The 16,309-nt window shown below is 40.9% G+C and overlaps 1 protein-coding gene across 4 annotated transcripts in view; it reads right to left on the bottom strand.

Annotated features, from left to right (window-relative positions):
• Window positions 1–16,309, bottom strand: part of OSBPL9 (oxysterol binding protein like 9) — a 59,212-nt gene that overhangs the window by 3,121 nt on the left and 39,782 nt on the right. For 3 of the 4 annotated variants that reach the window (XR_011698662.1, XM_071565482.1, XM_071565484.1), the window contains 12 exons: window positions 13,933–13,962; window positions 13,065–13,115; window positions 8,986–9,024; window positions 6,033–6,126; window positions 5,489–5,590; window positions 4,859–5,018; window positions 4,047–4,159; window positions 3,714–3,832; window positions 2,226–2,311; window positions 1,824–1,998; window positions 725–809; window positions 351–461 (listed from right to left, as the gene is read on the bottom strand). Coding sequence is in view for 3 of the 4 variants with exons in the window: in XM_071565482.1 (XP_071421583.1) it covers window positions 351–461; window positions 725–809; window positions 1,824–1,998; window positions 2,226–2,311; window positions 3,714–3,832; window positions 4,047–4,159; window positions 4,859–5,018; window positions 5,489–5,590; window positions 6,033–6,126; window positions 8,986–9,024; window positions 13,065–13,115; window positions 13,933–13,962 (1,165 nt within the window). In the remaining variant the exon portion in view is untranslated. The remainder of the gene's footprint in view (window positions 1–350; window positions 462–724; window positions 810–1,823; window positions 1,999–2,225; window positions 2,312–3,713; window positions 3,833–4,046; window positions 4,160–4,858; window positions 5,019–5,488; window positions 5,591–6,032; window positions 6,127–8,985; window positions 9,025–13,064; window positions 13,116–13,932; window positions 13,963–16,309) is intronic. The other variant, XM_071565483.1, reaches the window with a different exon arrangement.

Raw genomic sequence — 16,309 nt, 5'->3', positions numbered from 1 at the left:
ATTTAAAAACAATTAACCAAAAACCTCTACAAAACTTTTCATCATGATCTCCTGAAATACGTCATTAAAAACAGGTACCACAAAAAGGAAAGATGAAGAGCTTTATTTTTCAGGGATGCTGAGAATGCCCAGCTTCTGGAGAGGGCAGGGATGGTTATATTGTTGGGAAAAACTGTGATTTCAGCACACAGGAGTGTGTGGAAGGAATCTCTGATTCTCAGATACACATGCTCTAGTTGCATAAATTCAATCATTCCTTAAATTTAATACAATGCCTTCAAATAATTTAGGTACAAATTCTAGTTGCAGAATGCAAATTTCTCTTCTACTGTTAAATTACACACACATACCTTGCCCTATATTATGAACCCCGATAGACATTCCTAGGAATTTTGACTTGGTCCATATGTGAGCATTGAACTGTATCCTCTTGCTAAAACACTCGGCATAAAATGCTGAAACTGAAGGAAAAGGCAATAAAAATAGTAACACAAGACATGGATAGTACTGTTTCCAAATTCACTCATCAGGCAGTATCTCCATGTGTCTCATAGTCACATGGCAACAGAGTGTGCAATTAGTTTCCCACAAAAACAATTTAGGAAGAAAACTTTCAGCTTTTAAATTAGGATAGAAAATGTAAATCAGACTTAAACCACAAACTGATTTTACTGTTGCTCCTATTCAGGATCCAACTCCACTGGCAAAGGTACTGTCAACTTACTTGGAGGATGGTGAGAGACCTGCTCTGCCACGAAGGTTACGCTGCTTTTACTGACCCAGGGCACTGGTCCTTCTGAAACAGGCTCCTGTGTGACAGGAGAGAGGGTTCCCATCACTGACAGAGCTTACAAGATGCTTCCAAGAGGAGTTGCTTCTATGGTTTAAAGCTTCTAAAAATGTATTGCAGTGATTTGAATTTATTTGTCAGTTTGCTGATGGGGAATAACCGTTAGTCCTGAAACTGATGCTTCCTACAGAATAGTGTTTCTACTCTCTTGGTTTCATGTATAAATGCATTTATTTGTCCTCAAGTAAAACAGTTAAACTGACTCATGGATAAACCCAATTTCAAAGTAATGCAGAAATAGTTTCCATTTTTGCTTCTGAGAAAGCTGATCTGCATATTAATACTGATCAGACTGTATGTACCACAAAACCATAAACCAACATTCATTCCCTGTGGCAAAGAATGCAAAGTGTAATTCTTGGTTGAAAGCAATGGAAGCACAAATACAACACTGCCCTTATGCCAGGAAATTGGAGTGCAAACATTCACCTCAGAAATGAGAAAGAATCGAGCAAGTAAATTGGTGGGAGGCAAATTAAATGGAAAAAATACACGGTTTATATCTAAACAATCATATATTTAGTTCTACTACACTGAAGCTACTGAAGTATCTCACACCAGCACTTCCCACATCATCATTTACAACTTCCCAAGGAGAGAAGCCTGAATGAGTTGTCAAAAAAAGAAAAACAGCAACCAAAACCCCACCAGTCTGCACTGATCTAAAAAATAAAAAGGAAAGAAAGGAATTCATAATCAGTGCTATGAAACAGCTAAGAAAGAAAAAGAATATTTTCAATGTGTCAAGCAGTTCTTTAAAAAACAATCAATTTTGTTATGCAAGGTATTTTAAACTTCTGCCCAAAGAAAACAAGGAAAATGAGGGAGGGCGGAGAATTGGTTAAGAAATTCCCACAATTTGTTGACTTGCTACTTAAACACAGCCTAAGCCCTTTCAGTGAGGAGGCTAACAAAGGTCTGGGAGTTGCCCACGTGCATTCCAGGCCCCACAGAGCACACCACAAGAACTAACCATGTCATCTTCACCTTCGGAGCCCGGCAACACCCAGTGACAGCGGAAGATCTCGCCCAAAATGGGATTGTAAGGCTTCTTAGCAACTGACCCTTTTCTTCCTGCATGAAAGGCTGAGAGGTACCATTTTACCACTTGAACCATCCGCTCCTTTGGGTCCTTCTGGTCACTGATGCTACAGGGGCAAAGAGAGAAAAGAAGGGAAGCAAAATGAAACACAAGAGGTACCTGGGACACAGGAAAGCTTTACAACTACAAGTTTGACTGCTCTGATCATCTTTCATCAAGTTCATACCAAACCCCAAGCAAATATTCCTCAGAACTACCACCTTACTTCTGACAGACCACAAGGGCCATAAACAATATCAGAACCAGTAAGTGTTTTACTTAAAAGTCAAATACCTGACAAACAAGTCTGGATGTGCAAAGAAGTCAGCATACATTTCCAACAGTGACCTTCGTTCCAGGATAAAAGTTGGAAGAACCACCTGAGTGAAGAAAACAACTCTTAGAGATGAAGGTATTTGAACATCCTGCACCAAAGCCAACTGTACTCACTGAAAATAGCAAACAGCCCCACAGCTCTGTGTGCCCGGAGCTGACTGTGAGCTCGAGCTTCCCAATGAGTCCTGACATATGCAGGTCAGTTGGCAGCTTCTATAAAACCCAAGATCTAAGAGCAACTGTCTTGTTTTACATGTATTCTAATCCCACTTAGGGCACACGTAGCTACGTGGCTGAGCTTATCAAAGGCTGTTCTTAATTACAGTATCACTGATTATTTAATTTCAGCTCTACGTCCACTGACAATTTTGAGTTATAGGTGAAATCTCACTCAGGCAGTCACATCCTGTTAACGTGTCTCTACCAAGATGACGGTTAATCTCTTCCCTACTACCTCCCAAAGGGATTGGCAGGTTCCATTCCCATGGATCTGCTCTCTGCCTCAGAGTGACCCAGACCCCTGATGAAAGCTACTGACTGCTGTTGCTGACAATGTCCATGCTCATGATGCTTCTTGGCAGCTAACTCGAGATCAGTAATTTTCAGCTATTCCAGGAGTTCCCCAAACAGACACAATTTGGATCAATTCCTATTCAGAACTGCCAGGAACCTCCCCCAGTTTGCTTGTGAGCTGCTGGCTGTTCTCCAGAGAAGTTTTATCTCTATCACCTACTGTGCGTTCAACACTGGACAGTTCAGTCATCCACTTAAGGAAACTAATGATAGGGCTTATCTCTCTTACCCTTTTTCAGCCTGGAATTACTTGTTTAAATTTTAGCAAACTGCCCAGAAGGCCAACACCTTCAGAATGCTGTTCATTCAGCCTTCAGACAGACACCAGCATTCATCTCATTCATGAAAAATCCAACCCTTTCCCTGCCAGACCTACATGCAGCACTTCAAAATACAAATATCTAATTTACTCAATTAATTTGCTCATTAAAATCCCAATTAAGCAAAGCATTTCACTATATGGTTACTTCCCCCTTTTATTTTATTTATATTTTTTATTGAATGTCACCACATCTGGGATCTTGCAGATCTTTGTTCTAGGAAGCTAAAGGCAGGAGTAACACTACTGCACACAGCATTCCTCTTATCCCAGCTTCACCGGCACGTCACTAATTAGGTTCAAAGAGAATAAATTGCTACTTTCCATACCAAACTGTTTTCCCAAAAAGATTTTAGCAGTTGGATCTATTTATTCTGCATTTGTTTTTCCCCTTTCAGTAAGAACTCCAATTAAAAATACCACACTAGAGACATTACAGCTTAACTAGCTCTAAGAACAAATGTGCAGTTAAATTCTTATTTAACAATGAACTGATTCACACGGAGCTCAGGGTTTACTCCCTCTCCCTTCCCCAAGGACACCAGCAGGCTCACCTTGGTTAGATCCATGCCTAGTCTGACCTGGGACAGGAGATGCATTATAACACTCTTATGCTCCTCCACCGACTCTCCTTCCCCATCATCTTCTCGATCATCAGGAGGGTCAAAGAGATCTAGAGAGAACAAATGGCTTTTGCTTTTCTCTAAACCCCCAAAGAGACTGTATTTAATTAGCACAACAGAGCTGTCAAAAACTAAGGTTTTTAAATCCTACAGTTCAGCAGTCTTCTGTGAGCAAAGAAACAGTAGATGAACCATCTCCCCCAAGTACCTTGTCACATCCTAACAGTCAGTATCTCCCACTGAAAGCTCCCCCAGGCCTCTCACCAGTGTCGTTGGTGCCGTTGGACATGGAAGAATTGAGGGACTCGGTGGTATCTGGACGTTTCATGCTGCTGCCGGTGCTGCTCCGGGTCAGGACTGCAGCAGGCCCTGAAGATCTAAGGAAGAGCCATAAATTCTCATAGTTCACAAGTGACTAATTCAGAATTTGAAATTCATAGACAGGGGTTCAGTGATAGACACTAATATATGTGCAGTGACAGACATCAACTTATGTGCTGCATGTTAATGCACAGAAAGCTCAGAATGGACTGGATCCGAAGGAATGGGAAAGCCTTCAGCCTCAGACACCAACACCTGAAGGCAGGAAACAGCTGATTAATCTCTCTTTGAAATCTGTAGCATCTCTTAAAATCAGTTTTCTGATTCATAGAAAAAGAAGAGCAAATAGGGATTTTGGGGAAAGCGTGTTACCTTCAAAAATGTCTTTTAATAAATGTGAGGGGGAATCGGCCATTTATCAAAGGCTGCACCAAATACCCATGAAATGCATCAGATTAGAGCTCTGAGCTGGTGGCTTCCCAAGCTTGGTTTATGTTAGTTTGTCAGTATATATACCTGATGGAATGGGACAGAGCAGAGGAAACTGCTGCCTTCACAGACACCAGTCTGTGGCTGAGGGAGAGAGTAATCTCACTGTTACACAAAATGGCTTTTTTGCCACCCCTTTTATTTTTTTTTTAAAGCCAATGAGGTTTATTTGCTTATTTAGCTTAATGAACTTCTACAAGCAGACAAGCCCTGGCCCTGTCGATAAAACTACTTTCAGCACAGCCTGCACACAGCCAGCTACTTACTCCAGACATCGCTTTGGGGAGGAACTGCTCTGGTAGAACTCATCAGCATCATAGAACTCATCCTCACTGCTTGAGTAAGAGAAGTCTGGGACTGTATTTGGAGACAGGTTGACGTGGCTTGGAGAGGTGAGGCTGCTGCTTGGTGCTGACTGCCCACTTCCTATGGAGTATTAAAATTACAGACTTAATCAAAACAGATTCTTTGAAAATCCACAGGTTGTAACTTCCAAACAGGATTGTCCAAATCAATTCAAGACTGATGCAAACTCAGCAGGGGAATTAAAAAAATTAGAAGCAATAATTAGTCAGGTTCACACCGAGTTGCATTTAACAGATAACAAAAGAAAGGTCACAAGGCAAATTAAGAGCACAAAACACCAGTGAAGTTTAAGGGCGTGTTTTCCCCAATTACTGCAGGATTGCAGTGCTGGAGACAGGAAGGGAACTGGCACTACTCCTGTGAATTGGGTATACATGGCAGGGAGACAGAGCAGGGGAAGTGATTCTAATAGGGCTTGATTAAAAGCAAGATGCAGGCCAACACAAAGCTGTGTTGATAACTAATCACAGACAGTACACATGCAGGGCTTGTTTCTTGTACTTCAGTAAGGCAGTTGCACAGAGCTGTACCTGTACTATTTGGTGTTGGAGTCTGATTTCCAAGCGATGCTACTACGGGTCCCACTGGCAAAGAGGAGGGTCGCTGCTCTGACTTGCACAGCTGAGCAGGTTCTAGGGGATATTTTTGGTATGTTAAACCCACAATTCAGAAGGAGATTGCACGTTATTTCACCTCACCTCCAAAAATTAAATCCTTTTCTATAAAAGCCATTCAGACAGAAAACATGTGCATCCATCATTTTCATCTAGCTCCTGTTTTTATTAGGCAAAGATAGCATTAAAAAAAAAAGGCAGTTATTTAGCAAGAAAGCATTTATATTCTGAGAACTATGGTTTCATTTATTTTTAAAAAGAGTGTCGGAAATGCAGCTTTGAGCAAGTAAAATACATCCCCTCATCCACACACCCAGAGGCACATCTGTGACAGCCGAGGAACCCTCTCCTGCTCTCTCCCCTCGCTCTGCCCCACTGGGGTGAGTGAGCAGCACTGAGTGCAGGGCCCCCCTTGGTTCTGTGCCCCTGCAGCCCGTGCTGGGTGTCCTGCCCACCCTACCTGGGGGCAGCACGGCCTGGGAGGGCATGGCGCTGAGCCCCGCCGGCTCCAGCGGGCTGGGCTGGTACACGGCGTCCACCGGGTTGATGGTGCTCTGAACCAAGACAGAAAAGCACTTTTTATTCCCCTCCCCTCAATTAAAACAAATCAAATAAAGCACAGAGAGCAAGAACATTGTGAGCAAAAGAGATGCCCAAATGCAAGAATAGCGAATTCCTGAGAGAGAAAGCAAAACAACTGACAGTTGAGGACATGAGAAATAATTTCAAAGCAGTAATATTTTAATTCCTTACAGAGATTTGATACTAAATTGAGTTTGCTACAGATTTGAAGCGTCCTATAAAGAATTCTCCTTTCAAAGTTCTAGCTTCTGGTATGCCTCCAATGTCCACTAATAAATATTGCATGCAAAGAGTGCAAAGTTAGATGCAAATTATTTGGCAAAGATTAGGATAGGTAAATTGTATTTTTAAAACCATTTTTCCACCCAAAATTAATTTGCCCAGATCACAGTAAATCAACCATAAATCAAACCAAGAATCATCAGCATGCCCATGAAGCAGCTTTTTTGCCAAAATTCTTCCCAAAGCAAGCTGAGAGTGTTCAGTGCAGCTCAGCAAAGGACATGTCAACCTACTTCTGAATGTGGGCACTTGGAAAATGAAGCACCAGGTCAGCTCAACACTCACAAAAGTCACTGACTTCAGTGTATGTTCGGGGGTTTTATTTAATGAGCCCCTTGGAAATCTACACTGCAAGGTCTTTTAATCCAAACTATCATCTAGGCATTGTTTGTTATATATGTTTACACACAACAACCAGAACTTATGGGTTGTTAACCAGATAAAAGGCACATAAAACCCTTTTCCAAACATCTTGCACTTTAAACCCCTCAATCTATGTCAGAACTGTGGAAATCTCTGCCTCAATTTGCTCGGAAATTCAGTCATTTACCCTCTTTTTTAGATCAATATATGAAACAGGAGCATCTACATCTGTTCTTCCCTCCTTTTAGTCTGTTAATTTCTATTTGCAGTCAGACTGAGGGAAACAGGCTTGTTTTAACCTTCCTCCTCCCATTCTCCTACAAAAGGCAGACTCATTCCTGCCTCCTTTTCTGCAATTCTGAACTTTATCTTCCCTTTGGACAACGCTCTCAGGCCCACAGTGTGATCTGTGGGGCTGTCCTGTGCTGAGCCAGGAGCTGGGACCTGACCCTTCTCAGTCACTTCCAGCTCAGGATATTCCATGACTCCAAAAGTCAGTGTTTTATTATTTTTTATAGCACAGGATTTATTTAATTGAAAAAACCCTGTTTATCTTTACAAAAATCTCCATTAAAACAGGCATAAAAATAGCTTTCTACTTTTCTGTTGGTGTTACTAACCAGAATATAAAACAATCCTGTACAAATACTGTTACTTCACTGTATTCCAGCATAAAATTAATGTCTCTTAAACATTACTTTACCTGCTTGTGGAATTCTGCATGCAACACAGGTAGGTCCCTGTCCCACAGAGTTCATAGTTTAAAATCACAATCCCATCTTTAGAGTTCAAACTTAAAACCCAAGATGGTTCTATGATACACAGGATGCTGCTGCTATCTCTGTCTGCCTCAGTTTTTAGGGAAACTAATAATCCATATGATACAGAACACTGGTGTGATAAAGGAAAGAACAAAGTGACACTGATTTTTGTATGCAGGATTGTAACCTTATCCTTAACAATTCTCCATACTGGAACATAGAGTTCCTGTTGGACAGTTTGGGGGGTGCCTCTGTGGGTCAGAAGCAGATGAAGGCAGAGCTGAAACTTCCCTGCTCTAATGACAATCACCACACAGGAACAAGACATCCTACCATGATACCAAACATTGACCACATTTCTGCCTAAATCTAAAGCGAACTCCTGACCTTTACCCCAAGCTCAATAGCACTGTAATTCTTGTCTCCACCACCACTGATGCCTCAGTTAATCAATTCCCACAGAAATGGGGTTTGTAACTCCCCAGAATAAGCCAACCCACAGATAATGAGACCAGTGGTTAATCAAATTCAGACTATAATAAGTTGTAATATCTCTCTGAAATGTCTGAGTTGCAGGTCACCTCTGCCTGTGGAAATGTCCACGTGCACAGCATCTCTTTTCCAGGTCACATCACAGACCCTGTGCCCTCACACTAAGGCCTGAACTACAGGACAATCCACAGGGTAGGTCATCATTCATCTTATTTACAGTAAGCATGAACCAAAATATGTATGTGCACCTTTTCTCCAAAGTTCATACCAGAAAATCCTACTGCTAAAGCTGTTTGTAGTGGAAAGACAAATTAAGCCTGGGAATTACTGTCAGCTGTAATAAAAACACACTGTAATTTTTAGAGTTCTGTTTTACTGACACCAATCTCCTATTAAAAGTATCTGAAATGTACTCAAGTGACAAAAAGAGAATGAAGAAAGAGAAATCACATGTGACTGAAATAAAAAATGACAGAAGTTACACTAAAAATGCAGAAGTTCTATTACAGAAAAACATTGCTTAGACAGACAAAACACAACTCTGCATCACAGGAGCAGCACTGCAGAAGAGACAAACTACTTGAAGCACACGGAGAGCACATCTATTTCCTACACAAAGATACTCCAGATAAAACACAAAACTATTTCTAGCCCAGTAATTCCCTTTCATCTGCTCACATGGCAGGTTTTTATCTAAGTGTTCAGTCACAACACTGCCATTTCAGACACTCCATACACAACTGACCACTATTTTCTACAGACAAGGGTGTTAGCCAACCTCAGGAGCTAAGGACTCAACAGGAACTTTAACAAGACACTTGAAGAGGTAAATTAGAGAAAGGAAGAAGCATGTTGCAAAGTGAGTGGAAATTCAGGTCTCTGTTCACATGTTCTGCAGAATTGAAGGGAGATAGAGATTAGATTTAAACTTACTATAAGTCCATCTGCGTGCTTCTCCTCATTATTTTGGTCCTTAAGGAAGAAATGTTAAAATATCAACATAACAATCTTGCATGACTTTTCAGTTCTGTGTTAAGTGAGAACAGCGAGTTTCTCTCAGGAATGTTTACATTTTCAGCCACAGAATGTTCTCATCCTGTGATCCAGTAACTAAACTTCAAAGACACAGCTCCACACACTGTCCCTGCACCTCTGAAGAGCAGCATTTTCTGAGAGCCTCTGCCCACACAAGTGTGAACAATTTTAAAACCACCCTTTCTGAACTGCAGAGTACAATTATGCCTTACAACGTGGGTTCTTTCCCAATACCTAAAAGCTCCCCAAAACATAGTCTGCAGCACCAATGAGTCCTGACACAGGAGGTTCTATTGCTGTGATCAGGACACAGGTCAAGGTTTCAAAAGCACTTCTTGCTTTAGAAAGGCAGAAGTGCCTTCATAAGTTGAAAGTGTTTAACTTTTGATTTTTGGCATCCACCAGGTTTTGAAATGTCATCAGATTACTTACAATCTCAGATTTTGGGGTTTTTTTGCCTAGAAACATAGGTGAATGAGCAGGCAATGTATAGAAAACACCTGTCATCAGGGGAAATGACATGAGCAGCAGACAAGTTAATGCCAATTACAGGCAGTGTAGTTGTAACATTGTACCAGCAAGAGGATCAACTTTACTGAACGCTGAGCCAAGTCTCTGCCCTTCTGCAAAGTTCATCTCAGTAACTGTATCAATCCAGAACTTTGCCCCATGTAACCCTTGAGACTTGTCTGCAGAGTATTTCCCCGGATTTCCAGCTGTTACAGTTAAAAGGAGTAAGAGAAAAAAAAAGCTGTAAATAGTGTTAAGAAAGTTGGCACATATTTATGTTTTAATACTTAATACACTCTTCCTTAGCTTATATAGCTGGCTCTAGGCTGAGCAGATTTCATGTCTGCTAGCTGACATTTCTTAAGGAAGGCTTCTCATGATAGAAATGACACCGTGGGCAAAGAATTCCACTGGGTTGTAAATTTACAAACAAGAAGAATAACACTGGATTCAAAATAGATACTTTTTCCCCCAACACATAAAATTTCCATGCCAGGCTATCGGCTCTAAGACCTCAGAAATAAACCACAAAGATGCTGCATGGTACTGACACTTGCTATCCCATCCCAAGACAATGCAGTGAAAAAGAGAAGGCAAAAAGGCAAAACTAAATAACTGAATTATAAAAACAACTTCACAAAACACACATATTTCTATGACTGAGGATTACCACATCACTGGCAGACCATTACATGTATTTTACAGCAAACACATCAGCAAAGCTGGACATCTTCAGCTGCCACACACACAGAGGGGACAGCACAGGGCAGATGCTCCACCTGCCCATCCCACTGGGCCATTTCGATGGCTTTTGGATAAGCAATGTGTGCATTACAACATATTCTTATTTAGCTGGTATTTACTTCCTTACTCTGAAAATGCCCTGTGTCCCCTCAGGATGAGGGGCACAACCTCACACTTGGTTCACCAGTAAGGCAACTGAAAACTGAACTGTTCAAATCCTAAGGCAGCCTTGTTTTAAAGTCCATGGAACAAATCAACACACAAATGAAACAAAGAAACAAACCAAAACTGAAACCATGAAAAATCCAGGTTTACCCCAATATATCAAATCATCCAAATAATAAGTGGCTGCATATCTGGAACAGAGAATGTTCTCAGTATACAGAGAAGTGGGAACAGCATCAAGGTACACAGAGAATCATAAGGTCAAGTCTGTCTCCTAATGAGAAAGGCACTGTAGAAGTAAAAACAAGGTGCAGGGTGGTGTTAATATGATTTATTTTCAGCAGTGTCAGTCAGCAGCCATACTTGCCTTACAGCTTTGGGGAAAAACTTGCAGAATCTTAAAAGGTTCAATACTGGAGAACAGAAAGCTGTCAGTCAGGCACAGCACATTGGTACAGAGACAGCATCACACACACACGACCTGCAGAACTGTACAAAACAGACCCACAAACCAACCCCCCCTGCATTCTTCATTTCTTACAGCAGTTACAAATCAGGGTATCAACACAGTTTACAGAAAATGTGGGGGGAAGGACGAGAGAATTCCCATGTAGTCAACAAGCAGAGTTGTCTGGGAGAGAGATGATAAAGAGATGAAATACAATAAAGCTTATTAAAGTAAGGGGTAGATTTATAAAATGTGTTTTTCACTATAAATGGATCAGCATCTTCCAGTAAGCTATGTATGAGCCACCCATTTAAACCACCTTCTCTTCAACAGCTCCAAAAGAGCTTCAGATATGGTTTAGAAAAACCAAACAACAAACCCCCACTCCCTAATGCATAAGCTCATCTATTTACACTGGTCAGTATTTACTGGTGCTGAAAGGAGGACTTCAAGGTCTGATTTAATGGAACAGAAAGCAAGTGTCAGCACCTTTGGGGGACCCAAATTCCAGTTACCTTTATGCTTATATGGGAGGTGGGGCTGTAAAGTACTGAACCTGATCTAAAATACCTGCACCTGCCATACCAGTTTTGTCCATTATCAGCAAACCACCTGAACAACTTCAAACACACTTGGCATCAGTGCAAGATCAGCATCATACCTGTCTGTCCTCCAACAAACTCACACACAGCAGAAACAGGATTTGACAGTGAACAGAAAAAAGAAAGCTAACACAGCCACCTCTTACCAGCTCTGATCAAGAGCCTGAAAAGCAGATTGTAATTCTGCTCCTTCACAGTTTCTCCAACAGCTACTTCAATACAGCAGGTCACACACAGCTAAGAAAATATGCATATTGCCATCTAATCTACCTACAACTGACTCCATCAAATCCCTCAAGAACAGCATACAGTCTGCTGGCTTCGTTGTGCTCAAACACTTCCAAATGTACCCAGGACTAAAGAACAGTACTTAAATTGTTAAGTACTGTCAAGGCTTGTCTTGCTACCACTACAGTGAAGGATTTAAGCAGTACCACTGCATGTTAAATAAACTGTTCTTGCTCTAAATTCATGTGGCACAAGCTATTGCAATGTACCTACTGCTTGTAAAATATTTTTGGTTTTGTACAAACCCATTATTTAACAAAATATTTTCTTCAGAATTTTTAAATTACTAATATGAATTTTGAATTTCACAAAACATGCACTGATCCTTTCAGTGAGTGACTTCTGATCCTGTAAGATCCTAAATACTGCAATTTTCACTGTGTTCAGGATTTTGCACAATGTATCTGGCACCTTGAACAAAGACAAACAGCAGTACTGCATTTGAAAGCTACAAAAGAAGTTGATCTGAACTACATGAAGTGCCCATGCCTATCTCTGGGTAAATCAGGATGTGTTTTGATTAAATCAGCCTGAATCCTGAAAATATCATAAACTAATTTCTTTGCAAAATACCATCTCCCTTCACTTTGGTCACGAGATACAAATCAGTAGCTGATAATTAACATATCCTAAATACAGTATGTTAAACCTGCTCGGGCAGAACTTGACAAAAAAAGCAAATCTGAACCTCACTAAATTTTAAAAACAACAAAAAAAAACATTTAGGTGAAAAGCAGAACTGCATTACCCACACTGCATTCTCAAACAATACAATTCTTACTTCAAAAGTTCCACCACCACCATGAACTTCAGACCTATGACAAATCTTGCCAAACCAGTTTAGATTATTTACATCATGTTTTCCCCCTTTTCACTTCTTAGCCACATTCTTAAAAGAGGCAGAAAGAAGAGTTAAGTCTCTGTTCAGTCACCCTTACTTAGTGTAAGTTCTTCAGTTTAACAGCAAACTCTGCAAAAGGAAGTTTCTCTGACAGAAAACTTGTGTCACCAACACAACTGTTAAAATTATTAAGAGGACTGTCTGCCATGAACTAAGAATTTCAGAAACTACATTAAAATACTACCATAAATCAACTTATACTGGGGTTTTTGATATATAGATATATCTCTTGGATCATATAGAAGGCACTTTTAGATTTCAATTGTTTTCAGAGTAATACTACATAGTTAAAATTCAAAGGAGTTCACAGTGTACTTACTTTAGCAATCTGTAGTAACACAATGCAGTGTTTTATTGATTCTACCATGCTCTAGGAAAACAAAAAGAACAGAAAAAACCCCTTGTATTACTATCCCTTAATATTTAGTCATTAGTTATACATAACATTATCTGAAAGGCTGGGTGAGAGCTAAAGGGACACTCACTTCTGTAGAACCCCTACTTTCACTTCCCCTTTTTTATTCCAGATATAAAGCAGAGCAGCAGGAAACTGGGGTTCCCAGAGGCCACAGAGAGCCCAGGCTGCCAGGGTGAGATGGAGGGCAGCTCCACACCCCCAGCTCTGCAGGCACAGAGGCTCAGAGAGCTGGGCTGGCTGAGTCTGGGCAGGGAAAGGCTCAGGGAGACCCTACCCATGGCATCAGTACTGACTGGGAGGGCAGCAGAAGGGAAGAGAGGGAGACTCTTCCCAGCAGTGCCCAGTGATGGGACAACAGGCAACGGCCACAGAGAGAAATACAGGAAAATCACCTTAAACAGAAGAAAACACCTTTCCCTTATCTCTAGGGATGATCAAACACTGGACAGGTTGTTCACAGAGGTTGTAGAGCCTCTGTCCTTGCAGTTACTCAAACCCAGTGGATTTGGTCCTGGGCAATCCATTCCAGCTGATGGTGTACAGGGTTGGGCTAAGACCTTCAGAGGCCCCTTCCAACCTCAACCATTCCATGATTCTAAAGTGCTGGACATAAATCTGAGCACAGCACCAGAACCACACTGCCTCTGCCATCACACTGCTGGACCTAGGATGAGCTTCCACTTTGCTGTAAAAAGGCTATGAAAACTTCTCCAAGAAAATAAAGCAAATTTCAGAATATATAATAGATGTAAAAATTAAAGAAACTTACACTAGTTGTTTCTTTGAGGCCTTCAATTTTCTGCAAAAGAAAAATCAAAACAGCATGGTTAAAGGCAGAATTTCCAGCATCTGGTTTGACCTAAATACTGTATAAGCACAATATTTTAATCTTGCACTGGGGGAAGGGAAAAAGCCCCTAACCAACATGTCAATAAAGACTATTTCCATATATAGACACAATTTTCAAGGCAAGAAAGAAGTCAAACTGATAACTAAAGCTTAAAGATGACCAGGGTAGGAATTTCTAAGCAGTAACATTATACACATTTACCCATTAAAGCCTACACTTTGTTTTTGCACAACATCAACAAAAATGAAATGCAGCATGAAGATTCTAAATTCAGTTTGTATCCTTATAAAGTGCACTCCATGGTGGCACATTCCCACACTAGAGCATGAAATGACCAGCACTGAAGTACAATAACCATATGCAGTTAAGCACAATTTAAAGCACATCACAGAAAACAACAGTGCACACGTGTTCTTGCTCTTTCTAAGCCTCCAGCAAAAGTGTATCTGGAAATCTGCCTACTTAATTTTATCTAGAAACACTGGTTCATAAATATTTCCTGTGTGGGACTGCACTTCAGGCACAGAGGAGGCATCTGCATGCCATTCTGCAGATCAGTGTGACCTGTTCCAGGAGCAGATGCTTCCTGTTGATGTCCCTGGCTTTGCCTGCAGAAGGCAAAATTATTGAACTGGACTCAGCACTGAACCTCGACTAATGCAATTACAGGACCTCTTTGTTTTGATTAACACAAGTGTCTCATGTGACTTGAGTCACAAACTTCTTGATTCCCGAATTATCAAAGTGTGTAAAGGAACCTTTCCCCCCACTGGGCATTGCAAGGCAAACTCTAACCAGAAGAGAGCAACATGCAGCTGAAAGTCTGCAGGAATTCAGTCCCAATTTGTGGATTAAAAAGAAAACAAATGCAGTGACAACCTCCCAGTCAATGCCTGGGGGGAATTTCTCAGTTATGCTCTGTTCTACTCCAAGGATGCTGTACATTTTCACCAAGATTAATTGGCAAGAGGTGGCCAAACAGCACCAGTCTCAGACCCTCCCACGGGGAAGACTGGACCATGCTGATCCAGGAGATTGCATATCAGGGATGCCACACACAAAGTTATATTTACTCCTGCTGCCAGCAGAGATTATGCCAACAGCTAAAAATCCCTTTGCTTTTGTTTTTCATGTCTCTGCTATACTTCCAGTACAAACTTTATGAACACGTACTGGAAAAAAACATTTAAAATATGACAGCAGTGAAGTTTTGAGCTTTTTAGCACCAAAACAGAATAGGCAATGTACCCAAACACACAGATCTCAGATGATGCAGCTGAAGGAAATCAATCAGTCTCAAAGCTTCATAGCAAACTGCAGCAGTTTTGATCATTCTTTACCTATTTTTCCCCAACATGTCATAGACTAACACACCAAATAAACTGGGATCTCACTCCCTTCAGTGACATCACCCTGCTGAAAATATGGAAGTGATCTCAGGCCACATGATGCAATTTGTAATTTTCCAAGCAAGACACTAAGACATTGCTATTCTTACACACAGGTACAGACAAAAGGGTAATCGAAAATTTCTTCTTTTGTTTAAACTTGTTTAAAGTGAGTAGTATTGATAATTTAGACACTACAAAATTGTAAGAAGATAAAAGAAGTTATGTTGAAGATAAAACATTACCAATAAGATAATAATCAAACAGTACCATTTACTACTAACATTTATCACGACTTCCTCTCTTCAACACCCCCAGGCTTTAGGCAATGAATACACATATTTTCAAATCAAACATCAATTTCCTGCAGATTTACATCTGCAGAATGCAGCCACATGCCACAGTTAATCTAATCAAACTGCAGGCTGCTGCTGCTGCCAAAACTGCTCCATCTACTTGCTGCTCGTTGCACCTCCTTGACATCTGATTTTTTATGAAATCACTGAGAAAGCTAATTTTATCTCAGTGAACATAATTTTTGCCTCATCCAACAATCATGTGACTACAGAGGGATCAGCTCATCCAGAACAGAGGCAGCACAGGCACGTAGGGCAGCTGACTCATGGCTGAGATCTGTAAGGTGCAACCTAAATCTCTGTGCTCAGCCTCAGATTTACTTCACAAAAAGCACTTGTTCTGAACCAAACAGCTTAAGCAGGCCACACTTCCCTCCCAAATCCTGTTAGGTAATGTCAGCTTCATTCCAGCCTGCAAATGTACACCTCTTTGCTGTTCCCGTGCTTTTGGGTGCTTTAAAGTTTTATTCTCCCCAGTATGTGAAGATCACAACACTGGGCACAAAGGCTCACCTGAGCTCCCAGAAGAGCGTTGCTAACACTGACAGAAAG

Source organism: Pithys albifrons, chromosome 10, assembly GCF_047495875.1.
Source record: "Pithys albifrons albifrons isolate INPA30051 chromosome 10, PitAlb_v1, whole genome shotgun sequence".
In the NCBI taxonomy this organism is placed as follows: Eukaryota; Metazoa; Chordata; class Aves; order Passeriformes; family Thamnophilidae; genus Pithys; species Pithys albifrons.
The sequence above is the reverse complement of the archived record's forward strand: the minus strand, read 5'-3'. Positions and strand labels throughout refer to the sequence as shown.